Raw genomic sequence first — 25581 nt, forward strand, 5'->3', positions numbered from 1 at the left:
TACAGTCTTGAAAGATAAAAGCTATGATTAAGGGAATAGGGAAGATTTTCTAATAGGGAAGATTACTACCTAATGGTAATAATCATTACTTCATAATAATAACAGCAAAATTTACAATGTAAGAAAACTGGACATTCTTTAAATTTGTTCCTTGACAGCCATACCTATCTGAAAAACAATAAAAATCTGTTGTGGATACTGAAAATCTCCATTTAAGAAGGTGAGAGACTCTCACTACAGGTCAGCATTATCCACACAGAATAGATTGAGGATGTATTTTGGGTCATTAGATCAGTATATGAATTCCAGTCTGGAATAGATGCAACACTCACTGAAGTCAAGGGAACAACTCACTTTCTCCTCACTGGGCACTGCCCGGTAACCAGTGAAGTCCCAGCCTATCTTCCTATCCCCAACCCACCCCCAAATCTTGGAAATCTTGATACATTTGAGAAAGCATACATTCAGATGCTGTGATAATGTCTGTAACTGCCTATATGGACATAATTTTGCTAATGTAAATAGGTCCACTGATTCCTGCGAAGAATTAAAGAATTAGAAAATTAAATAACATCAAGCTTGCTGACTTTGCAATTTTTGGGAGAATACTTTACTATCTTGAATCCAGATATAATACTTAGAAATATGTAACATGACACTAATTATAAACCCCAGGAGAAATATTCTGCCAGATCATAATTCTGTCATGTACCACAATTTCCTGCAGCCCTTAGTACAGCTGAACAAAACCATCCCTTTCCTTCATCCCCCAGACCAAACTCTAACTGAATGCTATAAATTTTGCACTTAAAATATACAATTTAAGACAAATATTATTGAGGCTGTTAATTAGTTTTCATGTCCAGTACAAAGCTCTAAATTTCAGAGCATATGTTTTTCTTTAGTGGTAACTCCATTAGGTACCCAGAATTCAGACACTGCCAGATTTATGAAGACAGCTATTAGAAATGGCATTTGTGCTACAACAATACTGAAGAAAAGAGCTGGTCAAATTAATGTTTGGCTAACTGGTACACTCGAGATCTTATTTCTATGTGTTACTTCTAACTAATATCATATTTATATTTAGCACAATTAGCTTATCCTAAATACATGAAAAGCGAAAATAATTGATTATACTTTAAATGGGGAAAAATAGGCAGAGGCTGAAGTAAAACATTTGTTCTGTAGTTAGTTGTATAGCACAGAATAATTTATTTTTTGACCAATAGATGGCACTGCTGTTTCTTTGTGTGTAATTTTTCAATTTGTGCATATTGTACATTATTGAAGGGACTATGCCTACATTTCCCGATGCTTGGACACATCAAAAATAGACAGATTTCATAGATTCTTTAAAATGGCATTCTGCTGTCCAAATAACTGTATACAGCTTTCAATAAAGCAAGTTAGTGCTCTGGATTAAAAAATGTGACATGGGTGCAAATACCCAGCTGAACATAATTTCTTCTTCCCAGAAGCAGACCACAGAAACAAATTCTGACACATATATCAAGGATGGCCTCGAAGCTGTACACATAGTAACGTAACAAAATAATTTCTTTATCGTATGTTAGAGTAAGTACATGGGATTTTAAACTGCAGTATACTTTGCTATTTTATTTTTATTTAGCCTAATTATTAACACGTTTACAAATAATTTATCATCAATATACAATAGCATTAAAATTCTGTCATTACTTTATGATAAAATTCTGATAAAAGCATCATCTGGGGGTGTCAATCTGTAAACTAATGAGGCGTTTAACCACTGTACTCTTTTCTATGTGCTACTGAAGCATGATACAACATCAGCTCTGCAGCAGAAACTTAAATGCTGAAATATTTTACAAGTTATTTATAGTAATTTTTACGTGTTCTGATAGAGATTGTATTGAAAAATCCATGTTTTCCAGTAAACTTGAAAACTCAAACCGTTTGTATGGGACTCATGTTCTCTTCTGCTCTAGATCTTTGGTTGAAATACTATGGGGGCCAGAGTCATTCATTAGTTTATTTATTTTTGCCAAATTGTGGTTGCTTGGGGACTTGTGTAAAATGACAAGCTGGTCTCTGTCCCGTTCATCGTGAACAGGTGTTCTAATTACAAAACCTCCACCATATTTGACACCTTTATTAGCTGTCTCAGTTGAAAAACAAAGGATTGATTGGGTAGGGGTGTAGAACTAGCCTTTCATTGCTGTGGGGAAGCACCTAAAGGTCAAGGTTAATATACATTAGTGGGGGCTAGTATTGCCCGTTGCCTATGCTGTTCTTGTGTTATTAATCAATGGAAGACTTTACCCTTATGAGCTAGCTATTGTGGGAGCCTTAATTACACAATTTGTTTTAACTTGTATTTTGTTCCATATTATATGAAAAGCAGACAACACTTCTTGACCAAATATTCCTAACAGGAACAACAAATCTCCAGCAAAAATGGAAGTGTCTTGTACTCTGTACATTCTGTAATATATACTGTACAAAATGCAAGGGCAAGGTACACATCCTTCAATCAATATAATACATGTAAAAATGCTCATGAAATGAAATATGGCAGAACACACGTATAGGAGTTCAACAAGATTGAATTTTCAGCTGGCTGGTAAAAAGTTAAAACATTTATAGTTAACAGTCTTCCCCTTTACTATAGCCATTTTGTTCTTGACACGTAAGGTCTACCTGCTACTACTAGCTTTATGATTTAATATTCTTGAAGGGTTTATAACAAGAATCTAATATATAACCAATAAAATGGCACTAGTCTCATTAGTCTCATTTGGGACCAGAATATTGTCAACATTATTACACAGTGAAGTCCCATTATTATAAAAGTATATTAGCATCTTCATTATATATACACTTATTTCAGTGGTTTACCAGACACACACACAAAATATTCCAGAATGAAATATGATTATGGTAACTCAATCTGGAATGCATTTTCTCCAAACTATTTTTTTTCCTATGATGTAAATGTAAAATAAATATGGGCCAGATACCCAGTCAGTGAGCTGGAACTATATCAATTTGTATCAGCTGAGTGTTCAACTCTATGTATTCATTTATAGATCCTAGTCACACTTGGACCCTTCTATCACTTATTAATCGTTTTGATTTAGAAATGAAGCTTTGAAGTAATTATATAGTCACATGGCATTCACCCAATATACATATTTAATGTAAATTATTGCTTCCTGATTTTCACAGAAGACCTGTGATTAGATTATCAGGTGCTTCCATATTGTACTTGGAGCTGGACTGCAAAGAGGGAGAAGTGTATGTTAGCCACCTTTACAATTTCCTGACTCTGCCTAGCAAGAAACAAATATGGACTCCATTATAATGCAGAGGAACAGAGACAGTTATTTCCCTGCCTGAGGTCTCAGAGAATTGTTCTAGCAGTTGAGCTAAACAATGTCCTGACTATCTCCTTGGCAAAAGAAACGGAATGAGTTGGCATAAGCTGCTATACCAACTCAAAACTCTCCAGAGATTCCCTTTTCACAATGTGAAACCTCAAAGGGCTGCACTACGAAAAACAGCTGTAACAGAGCTGAAAGTTTGACCCCTAGACTCCAGTACTGTGCTCTTTTTATGTGTGTATGACTCCCACTGACACCAACTGAAGAGTCATGCACATGAGGAGAGCAGAATATTAGACAAAAAAATCTACTATGTGAATCTGAGAACAGAGTATTATTCTCTTGTGTGAAATTATGGCTCCATCTGGTAACATTAAGTGAATACTGGTGACTATTAGAGCTGAATCAATAAATTGAAACAAATAATTTATTTGGCGAGTTATTTTATTTTTTCACTTCAAAGAATGCCTGTGAATGGATTACAATTTCCTTAAGTATATTCCAGGAAACTTTTAAGGAATTTTATTTTATGGTTTGTTAGTTACATGTGATTGCTCATATATGTCAGACCGCTCTGTTTCTTTTCCCTGAACAGAACTTTTAATAGAGTTGGGATAACAGAACTCTGCAACTGACAGTAGAATTTAGTTGATACAATTATTTTGGATCTTACAGTCAGTTAACCATCCTTTGTTAGTTATTTTTGACACTGAAGTTACACTTCTTTTCTTTTAGAGAATGCACCATGAACATTCTCTATTACTTGAGAAACAATAAAAAAACAAAGAGAAAGACAATGCCAATATTCAGAATATCTGAGTGCTATCTCCCTCAAAGACTGGGTTTAAATCAGTCAAAAAAGTTGCATGAACCATCAAATTTTGAAGGATACCTTACTGATTTTGAATTTTCAAAAAATATCCCACATTGAATGTCTTAGATTACAAGGCGTATTTTCCTCACGTTCTCTTCAAAACATGATTTATATCTCTGCTTTCACTACATCTGCTTCATACCTTTCCTTGATAAAGCAAACATTAGTAGAGATAGCGTAACTCTTGTAACACTGATGAGAACCAACCTATTCCAGATGACTCATAAGCACCAAAAAGTGCCTTACAGTCAAATTCAAACAGACCTGCCTTGCAGGATAAGGACAAGATGAAGCATTCTTTAAAAATCAAAATATTATCACTTGTGTTCAGATTAGTGTTTTAAATAATAATTTAATTATTGCAGACTCACCTTGCATTACTAGGACTGGCTGCTGTCACATTAGCTAATGCTGTCACTGCAGCTTCTTTTACCTCTTCATTGTCACTGCTTAGCAACCGCACTAACTGGGGAACCCCTTTGAAAGAAATAATTGTACACATGGACCTTTAAATAAACCATGGCAGTCTGCAAAATTATAATACGCTCCTTATAAAAGGAAAAGCACAGATTCTCAGTTCATCCCTTCCCACCTTACTTACCCTGGAGTCCAAATGCACATTTGCTAGCTAAATTCTCACACATGGCAGAAATTGCTTGGGAAGCAGCAACTTTAACTCCATCATTATCCATTTCCAAAAGGTTTATGAGACACTTCTCAACCTCTTCCTCATTTAAGATTTTTCTATTTTCAGCTTTAAATGAAAAAGAACAATAGCATTAATCTGCATTCATTTTCCAAATCAGTGAAAGGACATGAATTTGATTTCGTATAGTTGTTTCCAACACAACACTTGCTTTTGATACCATGGAAATGGAAATATTGTGGTAACAGAGGCACCAGGAATTAAGAAATGTGCACAAAAGATGTGATCCAAAACCCATTAGACTTCAGTGAACTCTGAATCAAGCCCAAAAGATTACTATCAAATACAGCTTTAAACATACATAGCCCAACAGAATGCAAAGTTTGTTCTCTATATGACTGAAAACCACAGAATGCATACAGGCTTGATGAAAACAGCTTTTCTAATTCAACAGTTCATACTTACTCAGGATCATGCTTAACTTCTGTTTATGCTAATGAAGTCCAAATGCATAAAATTGAAGAACATACTAGTAAATGTAAAATTGAACTTGGTGGAGTACCAGTTAACATACTACAATAGCCAAAAAAAGGCAAGGGGTGTTAAAAATTGAATTTTAAATTCCACACCGCTTGCAGTTCTTCATTAATGCACACTTTACAGAGAATTTCAATTTTGAATTTTAGCCTGGTGACGCAGGGTTCACTGCTGACCTACACTGCAGTGATCTGCAGCAGCTAAGGAAGGACACAGACGTTCCCGTCCTCTACACAAGTAACAACACAGAGTGTCTACAAAGTATCTACAGACATCTGACAATTATACTAATAAACTCATCATCCCAAAATGGATGAGAAGTGCAGGTGTTTGTTAGAAAGAGCCCTGAATGAAACTTTCACAGCCAGAGAGGAACAGCATAGAAGCTGTACAGTTATTAGGGTCAATAAACATTTAACCATATGCATAATTTAAAGCAGATTAATTACAAGCTTGAAGTTATATCTACATGGTAAAATTTTCAAATGTATCAAAGAAATTCAGGAACTGAGAAGTCAGTAGGACTTCAACACATTTGGAAATTTTACCAGTGTTTACTAATGCTTTGAGGGATCATTCCCTTATTTGGACTGTTGTCTTATGAATAAAAAGTTTAAAAAGGAAATAAAAATATCATAAGTATTCTTTTAGATAAAACTGAATCTGTAGTGAATAAAAGTAAACAAATAGAAGTCCACAAAGCCAATGAAAATAAAGTTTGACTGAAAAATCTAATTACAGCAGAAATGACTCAATGAACATACATGAGACAGCTAGCCGTTTTCTCCTCTCTAGCTCAATTTTAAGTATTTTCAGAATCAGAGATATGCAATTGAAATCACAAAGCAGAAGAAGCAACAAATAAAACAGAGAGAATTTTAAGTGTCAGCAGAACCTTGGCGACAACCTTGATGCTTATCAGCCAGCTCTCAAGAGAAGGCCTTAATTGGGATTACAGACTGTTTTGACAAGTTATCAAGTATGCCGCTGGCCTGTTGCTTGACACAGTAGTCCATAATCCCTAATAATGATCTCTAGAGGTTCTTCAAGTCTCAGTAATTTGGTTCTTGTATAGCAAGTTACTTATTACTATACAGATTTTCTTAAAAATGATTCTTGCTTTTAAAGGCAGTTATGATGATGGGTATGCATTTAATTTTAAAGATAATTTATGCCTATATGAAATAATAATAACAATATGAATAATCCATTCGAATGACTGAAAATAGTGATTTAAAATATTTCAAGCAGAATAAAGAATTTTTCAATAATGTGGGAAAACAGATTTTGGATTTGAATTTGTGGTAAAGAGTATGCACCTATATTTAGCTAGCTAGACAGACAGATGAAAATTATTAATATTTTAAGATCCAGGTGCCAATTCTATTTAAGGGATGAGTATTTTCTGCTGATCCTCTCTCTGTTTGTATGAGTTGTTTCCTTTACTATAGAAAAGATGGAACATACAACTGAAAAGCATCCTTTGTACTTAAACACTGCTCATATCAGTGCCAACACCGTATTTATAGTGATGAATTTCTTGACCCCTAAGTAATTTGAATACATTGATTTAACACGAAGTAAAATACTTGGGCACACCAAACTAAGAGAGTCTGGAGTACTAACACTTCTGTCCAGTTTTTCATGCATTGACCCCATCATGAGCCAACCTTTGTTTTTCAATATATTTTCCTATTTCCCCTTCTTACCCCAAAAATCATGATCAGAGTTCTACTGATTACCTATTCAGCTCACTGTCATCACCTTATGGAATTATTTATACCAATTTCAAATGAAAAAATGTTGATATTAAATGGTATCATGACCTCTCACTGATCTTGAGTTGAGATAATCCAGATAAATAAAAACGTGTATTGTGAAAAAGCATATGTTAGTCAAAATACAGAGCATGTTTAGTATGCTCCCTTTTGAAAGGATTTGCATTTAGATACATGTAAAGAACAGGGAGAGCTTCAAACCAGAAGTTGGCAGAGTGAGGCCAAACTCGAGTGAGTATGATCATCACTTTCTCCATACACACTCCATAGCATTTTGTTGTGCTGGTGTGTCTGGCATTGTCAGGGGAAAGTCAGGCCATCCTTAATCAACAGTCCAGATAATCCACTCACAGATATTCAATAATTTATAGCATTAAATTACATTTTGCATTCTGGAATGAATGCATTATTTGCTGGGCAAGGAGAGAATCACAGTAAAATTCACCACTGTAATTCTGAGCATACAAAATAAAACCATTGATAAATTAATACATTAAATTCAAAATTATGTTACAGAACAAAACAAATTTTCAGGGGCAAAGGGATAATGATTATGTATAGAAATATGATCAATTTTCATTTACTTAAACACAGCAGCATCCTAAAGATGCTGTTTAAAATTTAATATAGTGCTTGTACCATGTAATTTATTCTGATATTGAGAATAGCTCTTAAGGGATATAGTTGTCTTATAAAACCAACAAAAAGTTACAGGAGCCCCTTTCCAAAGGGCTGACAGGGACATAAAACAAAATTTCAAATTAATAATTTCCAATACCAGACACTGCCGTATACTCAGCTGCCAGGATTAAGAAAACAGATAGATACATGTTCTATCACAGCATAAGTAAGTTTTTCATTTCAATGAAAAGCAGTTTTTTTTTTCCCTCAAGTATGCGGAAAATGTTGGTAAATTGCAACCACAATTATCAAACCTCAACAATGTGGGCTACTGTATGGCTATTGCAAATTTAATTAAAAAGTCATAAAAGAGCTTAGAGCTGTGTTGTATTATATTGGATTTACATCAAGGCAAGTATTAGTATAGTATATATTAGTGTTGCAGTTTGGAGAGGCAAAACCAATCCAAACAAACAAAAACTGCAAATATTTCTTTCTTTTGCACTTGGACTATTTCTTATAATGGCCCTGATGCCACTTCTCTTTCCACTGGAAGGCTGACTTTAGACCAGTAGCTCTATGTATGTGAAATAAATTCAATACTTCCGGGGACCATGTTGAGCAGCAAGTTTACTGGACTATGTTTTTCACTGCACCAGTACATGTTGCCCTTTGTCTAACTGATTGTCACTAAAATTCTACAGCTTGGAAGCAAATATTTTAAATCTTCTTTTGATCTATTTTCCCAGCTTGCTGCATCCATACCAACTGTCATAGGCTGAAGAAGAGAGCAAACCTTTATAATGAAACCACATTGACTCCATTTGTAAAGAAGTATGACAAGAAGATGCATCTTCACTGACAGTAACATCCCATGATATAAGATCATAGGCAGTACTGTAATATATTATGTGTAGTTCTTGCCACCGTGCTTTAAAAATGTTGTGTTCAGACATGCTTCTACTAACAGCTGCTAAAATATTAGGCCACAAAAACTGAGAAAGGTGTGAAAGAGGAAAAGGTGGCTATGCTTATTTGAAAATAAATATGAAAAAGGAGTAAGATGCAATAGAAAGTAGTAGGAGCAAATATAAATCTGCTTAGCATACTACTTACAAGCCTGTCACAGGACTATAAAAATGATACTGACAGTCCTAAGCAGCATAATAAAATAACAATACAGGAAAATACACACAGAAAATACTGGCATAAGAACTTCCTTTCCTATCTTTGATACCTAAACATTAATGAAAATAATTTTCCTTGACTTGCAAAGCTTCCAATAGATAATGATAAAAGCATACAGAAAGCCACAGAATACGTACAGAATACGAGGAAAGGTAGATTCCACTCATTTCATGTATCATTTGCAATCCAAATAATTACAAATATTCAGGATGTCAAACTAAGGAAGGTGAGAAAAGAATTGGAAAGATAGGATGGGGAGAGAAGAAAGAAGGTCTGAAATACTGTAGAAAGGAGAGATTATTTTAGCCATGTATTAAATTAGATAACATATTTGTAAAATACACATAAATTGAAGCCATGATTCAACCACGAGATGATAGAAATATGAATGAAATATTTAAGCTCTACTGTCATCAAAATCCCTTGACAGAATTAAAATCTTGTATAGACAGAAGTATGTTATTTCTTACATTGCATTTTGTTCTATACCACTGCTAGGCATATGTTGCAACTCAGAAGTCAACGTATGGAAGGAATTTCAAGTGTAGATTTATTTAAAGAGCATCCTTGTGGGCAAAAATGATGAGCGTGTTCTGCCCAATTCAGAATTCCTTGGTGAATTAAAGAAAAGTGTATAAGAAAGAACTATAGGATGAATAATTATAAAAAGATGACAATGAAACTATTTAACTCCACAGGGAATATTAATCTGCAAGCCATTTCAAAGGCTTTTTTTCATGTCCCTGTTAAAGGAATTTGTATTTGAAATTGCCTAACATTTAGACGAGCAGTTGTATACAAAAGGAAGTAAGCTTGTGATTAAGTCTTAACTTACAGTGATGAGAAATAGTGCCAGCAAAGGTGGCTTAAGATGGCAGTTATGTGGCATCACTAAACAAAAAATAAAGATCATATTTTCAGAGCTCCAGTTTTCCTTTTTGAGGACAGCATTTTGCAAGAATGTATTACATTTAAAAATAAACTGACGCAACATTTTCATATATATATAGCCTAGCATCCAATTGCTGCTCTGATTGGCAAGATTGATCACTGTAATTCATTCTTGCCAGTGTTTTCCTAAGCATAAGTACTACTCTCAACCAGATAAGACAGCCTCATTCTGGATAAAAATTTACTTCATAAACAAATTCATGTCCATGGATTTTTAAAAAGTCACATACAGTCATAAGCTGCTTTGGTAATTGCCTTTGCTGCATTCTTCTGAATATCAGGAACAGTAGAGCCTCCTACAAATGAAAGTAGCTTTTTAAGGCCTCCTGTCTGCTGAATCAGTTGCAGAGTATGCACATCTTCGAGACAATTTCCCAACACGGCAAGAGCTTCCACATGTAGATCGCTGAATTCCTAATAAGGAAATAACCCCAAACAAATAACCTTCAAATCAGGATTAAAATATCTTTGGCTTTTAACTTTGTAGGATAATTGTCATAACTTTCTTTGGACAGTTTATTCATACTGCAAAGTACATCTTTTCATACTTATATTTTTTGTATAATTTCTTTGATGTGCCTTAGGATGCAACACAATTTATCAAAAACAGTAAAAACCCCCAAAAGTTTCTCATTTACATCAAAGTGGGTTAGGCAGGTATTCAGAAAGGACCTGTCATCTTAAAATTTCAAAAACTTCACAAATTTCTCTATGCATTATATTTCCCATGGTGACATCTGAACTCAGGAAGCACTAAAATGAGTCTCATAATAACATAAACAATGAAATTTCCAAGGTGGGAAATCGTGTTTAAGGCCATTGATATCAAAGTATATTCAGAAAAAAAGATCAGCGTTCAAACTAGGAACCAGCACCAGAGTTGAGCATATAATAAAAAATTTTGAGAAAACATTGTATAAAAAGCTATATGGTGAATTTTTCTGGGATTTACAACAGTTTGAGAAATGGACAGTAAATGTAAAACAGTATTACTAATAGCAATAAAGCAATAAAACAAATATAAACATTCTGGTGAATCCCTTTGCTCCCTTTCTTAGTAAGCTAGGTCTCCTAGCTTATTCCTATTTCTATCATAGTTAGCTCCAAGTAGGGACCTCTTTCTTCTTTTATCACTCTTCCATAGCATGAATAATATTTCTCATTAGTCATACAAACATTAGCAGCAAGAACAAAAAACTTCTAAGGCAAGTAAACTGTACATTGGTTTCCAGTATCTTCAGAAGACAATCTAATCCTTTATTTTCTCCCAGTATTATCCTGGTTTCTCTGTCTTTGCTAATTACTTCTAAGGTTTTAATGGCTAACAACTGAATAACTGGGTATTCAGATTTCAGTAGTTCCAGCAAGGGTGGAATTACATTCAGTGCACGAACTGCAGCACGGCTTTGAAAATCCTGCAGTAAAATATTCAACAAAGAATGTTAGTGATAGAGAATATAACGGTATATCAATTCCTGACTTCACAGAAAGAACACCAAAAATCTGATTTCAAACATACAGAAATGAATCAATATTCCAGAACTTCCAGTTCAGAAGATTTCTTTCTTTTCAGCTAAGAATCAAATTGAATATAATCAAGTGCCAGCAACCTTAAATTCCAATTTTTTTTTTCCCATGACTGAAGTACACACTACAGAATCTAGTCCTAAGGAAGCCTATTTACTCTTGTTTTTGCCATGTTTGTCTCAATGTTCATGTTTATTTGAGAAAGGTTTTTAAATTTAGTTTCATCGTTTTTATTTACCTCAGTGGGGGAAAATAGTTTTCACACTCTACTGTGGTTGCCTGGTTATATCTTCTTTTGTTTTAGTAATTATAAAATGACAATTTAAAATTTCAACTTTAAACAGTGTATATGCAGCTTAATAAAAAGACAGTTATAATAAAATAGGAAAAAAATTAAATAAATTACAATTTGCTTTTAAATAGCTTATTGCACATGTGCAGCATGCAATTATCCTTATCAATATAAGCAAGCACCAGGTGCAGTTATCCAGATATACCCTGCAACAAAGACAGCGAGATAGTAAAAAAAGAGAAAGAGTAAAATGTGATTCTGAATAGACATGCTCTGATGCCCCAAAAGAGATAGAGTTATAAACTGAATTCATTATTGAATTGATTCACTTAAGCCATGGAAGAGAACCGCCATACAAATGCACCATTCTTTTTCTAAGCAGCATATGGATGACATTAGTGCTGAGTGTGAAAGTAGCCAATAACAAATCTATTCCTCCCAATATGGAAAGTAGCTGTTGACAGCATTCACCTATCATTAAAAAGATGTTCAAAATTGTGACTATGGACTTGGTGGCAAAAACAAGGCACCATGCAATTGCTAGTTCTTTAATTTACAGGATTATTCCAATCTTTTGGATAGACAGGTTATAACTCTCATTACAGAGATTAACATTTTCCAAATAAGAAAACAAATTCATATTTAATTTAAAAAATCTTATTCTGATTTCACTTACATTGCTGTACAGCATGGATAATTGCATTAAGTTCAACAGAATTAGTCAAATCAGCTATATTCATAACTAATGTAACAATCAAGGACTTGGGTGTAATGTTTTCAAATGCATTGATGAACACTGGAGAGTAAAGGAACCAAATATTTTAAAATTATTAACTCCACAGAGGATGGCGGGGGTGAGAGCCGGGAGAGCGCTTATCTGCCTCTATAATTTAAAATAACAACAACAGCAAGCTTTACCTGCACCAGGAGGTAGATACATTCAACCGAATTCTTCTTAACATCAGGATCAGGGCTACCTAGCAGTTTGATAAGTGGTTCTAATCCACCTTGCTCAAATATTTGTACTTTAGTAGTATATTCAACAGCTATATGTGCTAGACACAGAGTAGCAAATTCATGGATCACTACATCTTCTATGGGGAAAAAAAAAGAAATATTTTAATCAAGTTTTATTCAGCACAGTATATGTTCACTAATCCAGTGGTTTAAAATATTATTTGAAGTCAATAAACAATAGCTGTTAATCATACCTGACATCTCCATAAACATGTTGCTCCGTCTGTACAACATAAAACACTACTCAGTGAGTAACAGAGCTACTCCTATAAAAGCAATTACCTATTTAACATGTAGTATGACAAATCATAAGTCACAAAGAAAATTTTACTAAATTGTCTCATCAAATTGCAATCATAAATTATTTCTGAGTGTATTTTTGCACAAGGAATGAACACCGCAAGCTACCTTCTGGTGCCAGCTGTGGTATAAGTGAGTTTGTGACATCCAGTTCCCTCAGTAACTTCTTGACATTATCTACAATGAAATAAATACAAATATGAAGTCTTTTGTTTGGCAGTCTTGGCTGACTAAAGAAACAGATTCTACTCCAAGGGAAATGTACTTTTGGTTATTCTCTGAGTGACAAAAAGCTCTGATAGACATAATTCCAGTATTAAACTGTTTCAATTTGTCCCTATCAAAACAAAAATAAGGGTTGGAGAAAAATCAGCTTCTCTTGTAATTTTTTTTCAAAATCAGTGGAGTTAACTCTAGCTGAATTTGTTCCTTTATTCTGGGCCGTGAATATAGGATTTTTTCACATAGGCCACCTATTGCTTTGATGACCACACTCATACACATTAAAAAATATTAAAAAATGGAGACTCTTACGATTAGAAGCCATGATACCAATTACCATGATGGCATTTCTGCGTACAATTGGATCTTCATGTGAGATGAGTTTATACAGATGTTCCACTGCTCCAAGACCAAGAAGTGTCACTTTGTTTTCATCATCTGAAGAGTAATTAGGTTAAAATTTCTGTAAAAATGCAACAAGCTCACAGTTCTAACGTAACAAAGTAAAACAGCTCCCAATGTTTTCTTGGACTGTAGAATCAAAGAACAAAGGACTGGACAGGACCTTGGGAGATCATCTAATCTATACCCCAAATAAACATGTGTCAAATAGTGTCAAGGCTTAATAGTATCTAGGATTAATTCACATTTGTAAAGCAAAGGATGCTTCTATCTACTGGACACCCAACTCATTTGTTGGAGACTGCAGTTGTAGTCTCAACTTTCTATTTAGCGAAGTATAGGTGAGTGATATCATTAAGAACCTGATTTTATTTTTTTATATCTTTTCTTGCCTCCCAATTTTATTTTCCTCAAAATAACAGTTAATTAATTCTGTGGATCTGCACTACCCCTCAACTGAAGCAGCTACCAGGATTTGGATCATTAAATCCCACCTCAGATTTCTACCACCTGAGAATAGAGCACTTTGTAGCTGAATAGGCTCTGACCACGCAAAGAACAGAAGCATTTTGTGTGATTATAGCCTTCTGTTCCTGCTAACTCAAAAAACATCCATAACCCAAGAAACAAAATCCAAAACCTACTCCTATTCTCAGTTCCCACAACAGCTTTATAATTAATTTTCTAATGAACCATGCCTGGCCTTTCTGGCTACAAGCGAGCAATGTGAGAAGGAACTGGAGAACTACGCTCGTTCTCAGGCCAAAACACAATTAAAATACAAGAACTATTTTTTATTGAGGGATGGGAGTTAATTTACTAGCAACATTCAAGAAATAAATTAACTGCAAAATGAAAACAACTCCTTCTCTTGTGCCACACTGCAAAGTTACAGTCTAGTCTTCTGGAAGATTGCAGTAATATCTACATTAACAATTTAAAGGATTATTCGTTTCGTAGAAACGGAAAAATTAAATATCTGCCCTCTTGCCATGTGCCGTATCTTACTGTGGACAGCAGGGAAGAAGCCAACAAGAGTTTATGGTGTGCGGTTCATAGCAGTCTCCTAGCAGTCCAAATTCTCTCTTCACATACTCAAAATCTGGTTGCATGCCCCCAGCCAAGCTTGCCATGTTAAGCTGAACATAAACATCTTTCAGAACCCAGTGATCCCATGCCAACTGTCAAAGCCTTCAGCTCTTCTCTCACAACTTCAGCAGTGTTGATAGTTGCCATCAGTACAACAATCAGCATATATAAACATATTTTTAAAAGAAACATAAATTAAATGGAAATTAATATTAAAACAGATTAATTATACCAAGAATGCCACCAGTGTATACCAATTTGAGAGGCTGGCATGGAATGAGTGGGAGGCAACTTAGGAAATTATGTGCTACATAACATTGAGCCTTTGTTATACAGTTGTCTTCTGGGTACCTGGAACATGATGCTTAGCTATAGATAATAAAGGGACCTTTGGAAGATTTGGAATCTTGGAGATTTGTTAGATTCCTGACACACAGAGAAATAAGCTTGATAAAGAAGGCTGAGCGGTCTCTAATAAATCATCTGTCACAGAAGTAGTGACACAAGAGATATATGCAAAAATAACACAGACAGGCTAAAAAGTAATTTTCATTGAAACCTGAACCTTAAAATAACTACACTAGTACAGAAGTTTCGAACTGTAACATAAAAAAGAGAATTCTTTCCCAGATGCAGGTCTGTTGCTCATAACAAAACAGATCTAGGTTATATCTAAACCGACCTCTATTAAACAGAATATAAAATTCTACAACAAAACAATAAAAATTTCCTTCACGCAAACCACAGGACTTCTTTATAACTGCCAATACAGCTTTGACAGATATTTCAGAAAACCCTCAGAACCTTGACAGAGACCTTTGAGATGAAATGAAGATTTCAGGGCTAGGAAACTAAAAAATTGTGAACTACTATCAAAATCTAAGCAATGCAAAGGAAAGCTCATTGCAAAAAGACTAACCTTTTGATGCAAATTTATACAGAGCATCACATGCTTTGGCCAAAACTTCCTCTTCAGGAGAACTAAGCATTAGCACAACCGTTGCTGCTGTTTTGCTTTCAATCAATAAAGGATCAAACTACAAACAAAAAAAGGAAAGAATAGTTTGATTTGTACTGAACCTACCCATGTGCTGCAGAAGACTCCCACATTTCATTTAAAAAAAAAAGTCTAGTTTGAGATCTACACTGAGCTAGAAATAATAACATGAGTTGCTATTTACTTGGAGAAGTTAAATTTTTTAATAACAATTTGAGACGTTGTTGAAAAATAAGAAAGAATAATTGACTTCCAAATATAATCACGATTTCATCCCGTATGAAGATTTTGGGAAAACCTTGACACTTCCCTGTACATCTAGGAAGTCTTGAAGGCCACAGACTATGTAATTCTGTTACACATGTAAGAGCATCCTGTGGCTTCAGAACCAAACGTGAGAAGAAGTTTCTTTTGAGCAGCTGTGCATAGAGCCTATGAACTTAGGTGTTGTACAAGGAAGAGGATTTGGTTACTCTGTGGCGTTAATACTTTGTGGTTTCTTTAAAAAAATAAAAGGACCCTTCCTGTGCCTTCGTCAACTCAGTTCACTAGCTTACCATGATCTTGTACTAGCTGAAGTATTTCCATGATATAATCCCTACTCAGCCAGCTAGAAATGATACAAAGTGTTCATTTCCATTTCTGACCTTTCTCATACAGAAAGAGAACTTCCAACAAATCTGGCAGTTTTCACCCTCTTTGGGACTAACATCACTTGAGAAAGGGAATCTTTTAAAAAAACCTTTCACTTTTTAACAAGACTCAAGGATTTCTGAAAATTCTACCCATTAAAAAGTGTTAAGCTTATTTGTATTTAACGTAATTCTTTAATATGGAAAAATTGTCTTCTGTCCTCACACTTTAGGCCTATAGAGTATCTGTGTTTCATACAGAAACTACTAGATACTGGAGTCATGCAGTCTCTCAATATCAATGTATTTATCTTTAAAATACATCAGATTAATAATTTAAGACTTCTAAATTAATATTTTTGGTAGGTTTTAAAATCTAAGTAATTTCATCATCTTCCATGGGGCATACCACACAATTTAACAGTCTGCAAGATGAAGATCCAAGTTTCATTAACAGTTAAGAGGGTGCCTGGCTAATGTGCTTAACTGGTCTCTCCAGCTTCAAGCAGGTCTGAAAACCTGAAGACACTGTCCAACTTCATGCTTGCTGTGACAAGCTGGAGGTATGGGACAAATCATGGAACAAAGCTCCTTTTTAAAGAAAATATAATCAGCTTACTGTACCATAAGTCATTTTGGTTAATACTGACTCAGCAACAAGAATGAAACCAAATAGTGGCACAGTGGTCCAAGTTACATCTTAACAATGGGCCTAAAATGACGGAATTCTTTATGGGAATTTTCTTTTTAGATTGAAAGGAGGTAAAAAGTTCAGCTTATCACAGCAACATTCATTCTATCCATGTAAGAGGTATACAGGATGACTGAAAGTCCCTTTAGCTACCTTCATACTTCCCTACTTCTGCACATTTGTGTCCCTGCCTGGACAGAACATGATCCTCCAGGTAAGTGCTATGATCATTGCAGACTCTTCCCTTAATGGCACATACAGGACAGATTACATGCTAGAATAATATGCCTGAAGTTACAAACAACCTTGAATTAAACACAGAAATTTATCTGGTTTATAAGCAACAACATTTCCAACATTCACTTTGTATTACGAAAAAAGCAAGTTAAATGAAAAAGAAAGCTATAATTCAGAAACTCCTATATGTATTTGATCATGACTTTTGTGTACATTTGACTTCAAAGCCATTAGAAACTGCAAAGTATTTGGGGTTTTTTTGGCTTCCATCAACTTAACTTAGTTGAAATTGAAGGTAATATAAAATATGTCTCCAGTCATACCAAAGGCCCATCTAGCTCAGCATCCTGTCTCTGACAAAGGCCAGTAACAGGTGGGGGCAAGCAGACTATTAAACTTTGCTTATATTCCATCCCAGACTCCAGCACTCTGCAACCTAGAGAACGGGTGAGCTAGCAATTTAATCTCTGTGTTCAAAAAGTCTAAGAAAAATTTTTTGTAATTTTTGAAGCCATCTGTATTTTAGCCACGCTTAATATTCTGAGACACAAGTATCACAGTTTAACAGTCATATAAATAGTTGTGTCTTTTCTTTGTTTTAAAACTACCACCTGATAATTTTATTTGCCCCCCAGTTCATTCACCATAAGAAACAGGAAATAAATGACACCCACTTGCCTTCTCTGTATATTCATTGTTTTTTAAATTTCTATGATATTCCTCTTCACAGTAATTTCCTTTTGGGGATGAAGAAACCTGCTTTCTTTGATCTTTCCTACTACAGAAGCCACTCACTCTATTCTTGTTGACTTTCTTAGTACTTTTCTATAGTTCAACTGTATCTTTCTTGAGATGGAAACACCAGAACTTTTAATGGCATTCAACATGTGCATATATAACGCATTTGCTAGTGACATGGTGTTTTGCCTTTTATATCTGGAATTTGAAATGTTGTATTTATTCACTTTTCCCTACTTAGTAACTGGCTGCCATTTTCATGAAAGTATCCACATTAATTCTAACAGACTGGATGACACAGGTTGCAGAATAAAACCGCATGACATTCCACTGGCAACCTCTCTTTGTTATGAAACCTAAACAGTAATTTGTTTTCTCACCTTTGCTTCTATTGTATAACCAGACATTATTGCCAGGAAAGGAATTTCTTTTTTATCTGTTAGTGTTTATGTGCATGAAGAGCCTGGTCTAAAAACTTTTTCAAAAGCAAAATAACTATCAACCAGATCACCACTATCCACTGACTCCTCTAAAGAATCCAAATAGATTTCAGAGGTTGAACTTTCCTCTAAACAAGCAATATTGATTCTCCCCCATTACAATCATATTTATCCATGCTTTTTATTTATGGTGTAACTATTTCAATTAACACAGCATGGAAGACAAACTTTCTGGCCTGTCATTATTGATGTATTTCTTTTTGAAAGTGAAATTCTCTACCCTCCATTCCTCTAGTATAAAGGGTACACATTAAATACCATAAATAACAGTACCACAATTTCACATTTTAGTTATTTTTCACTTTGCTCAGGTCTTGTTCTAATACTATTTATTCATATTCGGGCAATTTCTTCACATTTGTTTCAGTGATTTACTATATAGCTTTGTCTTCTGACACAAAAATAAGTAATTTTGCTTTTCTTTCGTGACTTTAATCACCTAATAGTGTCCCTCTAAGAAGTTTCTTGCTTCTAGTCAATTTGGAAAAGCTTTATTGCTAGTTTTTGTATCCTTACTCGTTCTCTCGATAAATATTTTGGTGCATTGTGACATTGTGCTTTTACTTTTCATTTGTGAGTGCAAGGTTTTTTTGGTTTTCCCACTTGGATGCAAATCCCCCCTTTTGAAGGATGTATTTATCTGCTATTAGTCTATTGTTTAATCATGCTGTCATTTAAAGAAAAAAAAAATCCTTTAAATTTGAATTAACTGACTACAGGTCTGCTTTATCCTTGCACCTTTTGTAGACTCTTTGGAAGCATTACCAATATCTTTGATATTCTTAACCCCTTTTCCTTTATCTAGAAAAAACAACTTAATATACACCTGGTCATGTTAATTGTTTCAGTTCTGTCATTATCTGATCTCCTATACTAACAATACAAACCCAAGATATTCCACTGTATCACAAACAGTTGATGTTGGAAGGCACCTTTGGAGATGATCTGGTCCAACTGCTCTGTTCAGAGCAGGGTCAGCTAGAGCTCAGGGCTGGTGCAGTCTGATTTTGAGTATATCCAAGGATGGAGACTCCATAACCTCTCTGGGCAACCTATGCCATGTTCCATCATTCTTAGAGTAAAATAGGATTTTTTCTTCTTATGTTTAAATAGAACCTCCTGGGTTTCAGTTTGTGCCCATTGCCTCTTATCCTTACAGTGGGCACCACTGAGAAAAGCCTGCCCTGCCTTCTTTAGTCCCTCCTGTCAGGTATTTATACACATTGACAGGACCCCTCCAAGCCTTCTCTCAAGACTGAACAGTCCCAGCTGACAGTGTCTCCTCATATGACAAATGCTCCAAGCCTTTGGAAGAATTGTTCCAGTAAGTCCATGTCTCTCTTGTACTGGGGAACCCTGAACTGGACACAGCACTCCAGGTGTGGTCTCACTCACCAACACTGAGTGGAAGACAATAGTCCCCTCCCTCAAGTTGCTGGCAACGCTCTGCCTAACGCACCCCAGGATTTTGTTAGCTTTTTTGCACCAAGTGCACATTGCTGGTGCATGTCTACCAGAATCACCAAGTCCTTTCCTGTAAAGCTGCTTTCCAGCTGGTCATCACCCAGGGTGTACTGGTTTATTCCCCCTCCAGGTGCAGGACTTGGCATTTCCTTTTATTGAACTTAATGAAATTCCTGTTTTCCCATTTCTGTAGTTTGTTGAGGTCCCTCTGAATGGCTGCACAACTATCTGGTCTATCAATCACTCCTCTCAATTTCATATCTTCTGCAAACTTGCTGATGGGACATTCTGTCCCATCATTCAGGTCACTAATGAAGAGGTTAAACAGTATCAGCCCCAGGATCAGTCCCTGGGGCACAGCACTAGTGCCTGACCTCCAGCTGGACCTCATGCTGCTGATCACAACCCTGTGAGTCTAGCAGTTCAGCTCATTTTCAATTCATTTACACTGTCTATTTATTTATCTTGTCTGTACTTCATCAGTTTGTCTATGAGATGTTATGAGAGACAGTGTTGAAAGCCTTACTAAAGTCAAGTCAAATTAACATTTAGGCATTAATTGCTCAAAAAAAGGTGTTTCTGTGAAGACTGAATTTCAGGACTTGACAGTGACGCTTCATATATTGCACCTTTTTAACATCAGCGTTGTGAATGAAGCCACTTGCAAAAATACTCATGTATCTGTAGCTTTCTTTCAGTGACAATGCCTCAGTATTTTCTCTAGTGGTAATCTTAGGCTTTCCTTTTAATGTCTATGCCCTAGCTGATGATCAAATAGTAATATTGTCTAGACCAAACTTAATGAAGATATCATATGAAAAGTTGCTGTCAATCTATGTCAAAGCTAGCATATTTTACCTGCCCAAATTACTGTCTAAGGTCATTCATATAGAGACAGAGGCTCAAAGCAATATTTTTCCTGGAGAAGACCAATTCTCAGAAAAGATAACAGTAAAAGACAAATTATGAAAGGCAGGGAAAACAGAGTCCTCAGGAATACTTTCTGAAACATATTAGCAGTGGCTAGGCTAAGAGATGTGTTTTCCACCTGTTCCTAGAAATCTATAAAAAGTAGTGGTCATTTACAGTGCCATATATTTTCAGAGCATTCCACATGCCCAAAGGCCCTCTTTTATAAGCCTGTCCACATTATCTCAAGGCTTCCTTTCTTGGACTTGACATTTTCATAAGCAGATTATCAATCAGAAGATAATAGCTAATACATCTTCTATTTTGTCTGCATCTCATTTCCTGCCATCTGAAATATCCAGCTGAAATCTAAAGTTTTGAGATTTGATTTTACATGATCACTATTAACAATATTCTTATAGCTAGAAGATTTTCTTCATTGATAGTTACAACTAATCAATGATCTATTTTCGTACTTAATACTGTTTTGCTATGCAACATTCATGTTTTTTTCTCCTGATAGGACTGCTAGAAGAGATATGCTAGCCTGAAGTACAATAAGGGTAAAAACTAAGCCCAAAACTGCAGATGCCATCTGGACTTCACTCTTTCCAATTCTTTCCTTTTATTGACCATTTCTGTAAGTTTAATTTTTTCAATTGTTGAATATCTTTTCTAACACTATTCACAATTTATTGTAGTAGATAGTAGGCTGGACCATACTTTTCTCCAGAAACTCTAATGGTGTCTTTTGGATCTAGAAATCATGATGCTGCTTCTACTGACTTTCTAGATATTTGCTGAAAAAGTCAACTTTTATTACTTTGGAGGGGGTTAGCTCATCTGTATGCCTTAAATCTACTGTCGTGCCTTTCAATTTTTTTTCTTAGACTGCAAAGATACTTGAGTATTAATTCTTCAGGCCTGTTTTAAATATTCCTATCCACATACACCTTCTTTGTGTCTCCTCCTGGTTTTCTAGGCTATTTCATACAGAAATGGCTTTAGATCAATTTATCCTCTCATGTTGAAGTTTTACATCAAGTCTCCTTTCATAAGGATTTATTAGTGATTGGAGCTTGCAAATTACGTTCATAATATTCATCTTTCCACAGAACAGTTGGGCAAAACCTGGTATCAATTGCTATGCCTCAGTGACATAATGGCTATTGGATATTACTGTCTTAGTCAAAATTATTTATGCTTATTTAATATTGAAATTGTGACATAGTTTTTGCTGATGGACTTTTCTATGACCTTTGAAAAAGCTCTTGCAGTACCATCACTCTTTATAGACAAACCCATTGTTTTTAAAAAAAGAGTGTACTGAACTCTGCATTTAGTTTCATGCTCCTCTGTGGGACTCGCTGAGGTCCTGATTTTCATTAACTTAGTTATTATCTGGCACAGAATTTACATTACACTCTTTTCAATGTTTGTGTCTTATTTCCTCTACTTCTCTCTGAATAAAGCAATTAAACTTTAAAAATACCTGTATTTTGAACCTCTTATCTTTTTTTGGGTGTCTTTGTACCTTGTGAATTTATAGAAACTCTTGAAAAGTGTGCTAGTGTCAGACCGTTCATCTCCACCTTTTGAAAAAAAGTCACATTACCACCATTATGCCATATTTGGCTTCAGCTCTTGTACTTCTCACTATGGCACTTCCAATAATACCAGAAAAACCTGAACTGCTGCTAAAGACTGTATATCTTTGCAAAAGATCCAGAATACATAGTACTGTCATTCAAAATATCTGTAAAATTTTGTATTCAGTAAAAAACTCTGCAGATCCATCTAGGCTCTTAACTTTTTCATCCTTAAAGAAAGGCAATGTCTCCACAGTTGAGACAGGCAAATTTCAGGTCGCTTTTCTCCTTTCTCCTTTGATTTTTACAAATGGAAAGCTAATACTGTTCTTCAAATAAAAAGAAGCCTGGATTGTTTCATACATTACTATTCACAAAGCCTGCCAAAGACAACAATCTCCATAAAGAACTACACATGCCCCGTCACTCTGGTTTGTATGCTGTCCAAGAAAAGCAAGAACAGAATCATCTTTAAAAGACATTTTTAGCATAATGTGGGTAAGCTAGGAGAGTAAGGAACTATGTAAGGATGGTAGAGCTGGGCCTATAATTGTGTAATGTTTATTTTATAGTGCATAGCAGTTTATAAACTTACCACATCCTTGGGTGGAGGCTCTACTTCCTTCTTTACTTTTTTACCCATTCTAAAAACAAAAACAAAAACAAAGCAGACAAACTCCCTTCTGTGTTTTAGGAATCAGTTTACCAGTGATACAGGAAAGCTTGTGAGACAGACTTTCTCATTCATTTGGCCCACCTAATCAGTTTGAAGATTTCTTTGACACAGTCATTTCTATGCAGAAAGTGGTCCCTTATAAACAAAACAAACTTTCTAACACTTGAACGCATTTGGTAAAATACATCCGTCAACAAAATACATAGCTAAAAAGAAAGATCTGAGACATCACAGGCTCAAGTTGTAATGTGGTACAAATACATAGGACATGCTTTTCTGTAAGTTGGTTTTATTTGCATCTATAAATCATATATGAAGGTCCTACTAGGGTATTTCCCCATGTTTGTCTATACATTCTATGTTGGCAAACATTCTGTACAACTGCAGAATGTACAAAGGAGTTCTACCTTGAAAAAGTGGTTCAAATTAAATTTGAATTCTCTGTTCATATTTCACAGAAGACAAAAATCAGGTCTGCAGGTATTAAGAAACAGTTCTGCACAGTACAAATTTCACTGATTTAAAAAAGTTACGTCTATTTACACAAAGTCCAGCTTCTGTCTTCTGCTTTTTTGGTATTAGCACATGTGCACATGAACCAGGAAGACCTTCTCAGCTGCATCTAATACTAGCTTCTGAAGCATATGGATGTAATACCTCACATGGACCTAATTTCATGTGGCTTGCAAAACTTCAGCAGAGCCTTCCAGTTAAGCTACAGGCAAAAGCAAAGAGCAACATGACCCACTAGCACTAGCTAGGCATAGAACATAACCCAAGTTATGCCAAACTTAGGCTTGTTTTAACACTGTGTAAAAGTGAAATGTGCACTGTTAGTACCCCTTAGTAAGTCCTAAGTTAGTTCTCAAAGGGAAACCACACCCTCACCCTCAGCCAGGACTATCCTGACAGCCTCCCTCTGGTATAAGAGATTATTTTCTAGTGAATATGAGCTGTAGCCTGACTGGTTACAGAAGTCAGGGCTATTGTTTATTGTGTCCAACAAAAATTCGGAGTTCTTGAATCCTCTGAATTTTTTCAGGTATTGTTCCTCTACCGGCCTCTCAAATAAACTGTAACACAGCAGTAGTGAAACCAGTTGATAAGAACATCCTAAAAATTGGATCTGAAATTTAAAACTTCTTAGGCAGGTCACTAATTATAGTCTTGAGAGGAAGACCCATACAATCAAAGCTTCTTCAGCTCCAATCTGCTTTACCCTTGTGCATATATATATACACACATATATGAACACATACACACACACTAGAATTCAGTGTTTCAGAAAGTGCAGCCTTGGCTAGGAACAAATTAACTTATATAAGAGAACGCATAAGGACAAATTACTGACAGTATATTCAACAAAAATGATGAACATACTACCTTCTGATTTATGCAGTCACTGTAGAAAGTAAGCATCATGCACACATATAAGATTCAGATTTACAAGGACATTCAGGAAATCTGGGTTATTTAAATTGTGTTAAATCCTGGTATGGAGATATGGACACTTATTTAGAATTACTTCGTTCAGCTCAATTAATTTCAGATATAAAGTTAACATCATAAAGAGCAATTTTAATTCTCAATGAGTTTAATTACGTTTAAACCAAACAATTTTAAAAGTTAATTCATGTAAAAGTATTTATAATGCTGTATAATTAATGTTTACTGATTCAAATAATTATACATATTCCAAGACCGTGAATAACTAAAGCCTTTAATTGTAACTATTTCTTCACACTGTATAAATACATCCAACTTTTGAGAATATTTTCAAGGAACTTACACATTTTTCTACAAGTTGAGAAATATTTGGTTCCTTGGTAATATTAAAAAAGCAGTATGATCTGTAGCAACAAGCACAGAGAACAGGACAATTACTTTATTGTGGATTATGCCCCTCAGTCTGTTTCTTTGCTGCAGTTACTATTCCGGATTTCAATGCATTCTGCCATCAAGTGGTGGTGTTAGCTTTGTTCCCATAAAGCTCTCTGTATTCAGCAGCCATTCTCTGACTTGAGGCAATGATGCACGTGGAATTCTTTGGCTTACTGATAATTAAAAATGTCTTCTGCATTGAATTTTAATTATTACAGACAGTCAATGTGTACAGGTATTGAAAGGCTACTGACCCATAAAAGAACTTCTTATACAAATCCCTTTCTCTCCACAATAACTGCATGTTGTCTTTTTCTCAGTAGGTTTACAGTATGCATATCTTTGATTCTCCATTTACTATTCTAAATGTTTAGACTTCAGAACAAATTTGTAGCAGGATTTAGATTTTAAATGTGATTAAATGCTGGGTTTATGTTACCTGAAAAACTTCATTTAAA

The 25581-nt window shown here is 35.1% G+C and overlaps 1 protein-coding gene across 3 annotated transcripts in view; it reads right to left on the bottom strand.

The window, feature by feature from the left end:
- ARMC3 (armadillo repeat containing 3) overlaps positions 1–23209 on the bottom strand; it is a 50734-nt gene extending 27525 nt beyond the window's left edge. For all 3 annotated transcript variants that reach the window (XM_059818894.1, XM_009818936.2, XM_009818935.2), the window contains exons 1-9: positions 23162–23209; positions 15729–15846; positions 13631–13756; positions 13205–13273; positions 12698–12873; positions 11181–11375; positions 10191–10374; positions 4841–4993; positions 4611–4716 (exon numbers count right to left, since the gene is read on the bottom strand). In XM_059818894.1, the coding sequence (XP_059674877.1) occupies positions 4611–4716; positions 4841–4993; positions 10191–10374; positions 11181–11375; positions 12698–12873; positions 13205–13273; positions 13631–13756; positions 15729–15846; positions 23162–23209 (1175 nt within the window). The remainder of the gene's footprint in view (positions 1–4610; positions 4717–4840; positions 4994–10190; positions 10375–11180; positions 11376–12697; positions 12874–13204; positions 13274–13630; positions 13757–15728; positions 15847–23161) is intronic.
- Between the last annotated feature and the right edge of the window lie 2372 nt (positions 23210–25581).

Source organism: Gavia stellata, chromosome 6 (genome assembly GCF_030936135.1).
Source record: "Gavia stellata isolate bGavSte3 chromosome 6, bGavSte3.hap2, whole genome shotgun sequence".
Classification (NCBI taxonomy): domain Eukaryota; kingdom Metazoa; phylum Chordata; class Aves; order Gaviiformes; family Gaviidae; genus Gavia; species Gavia stellata.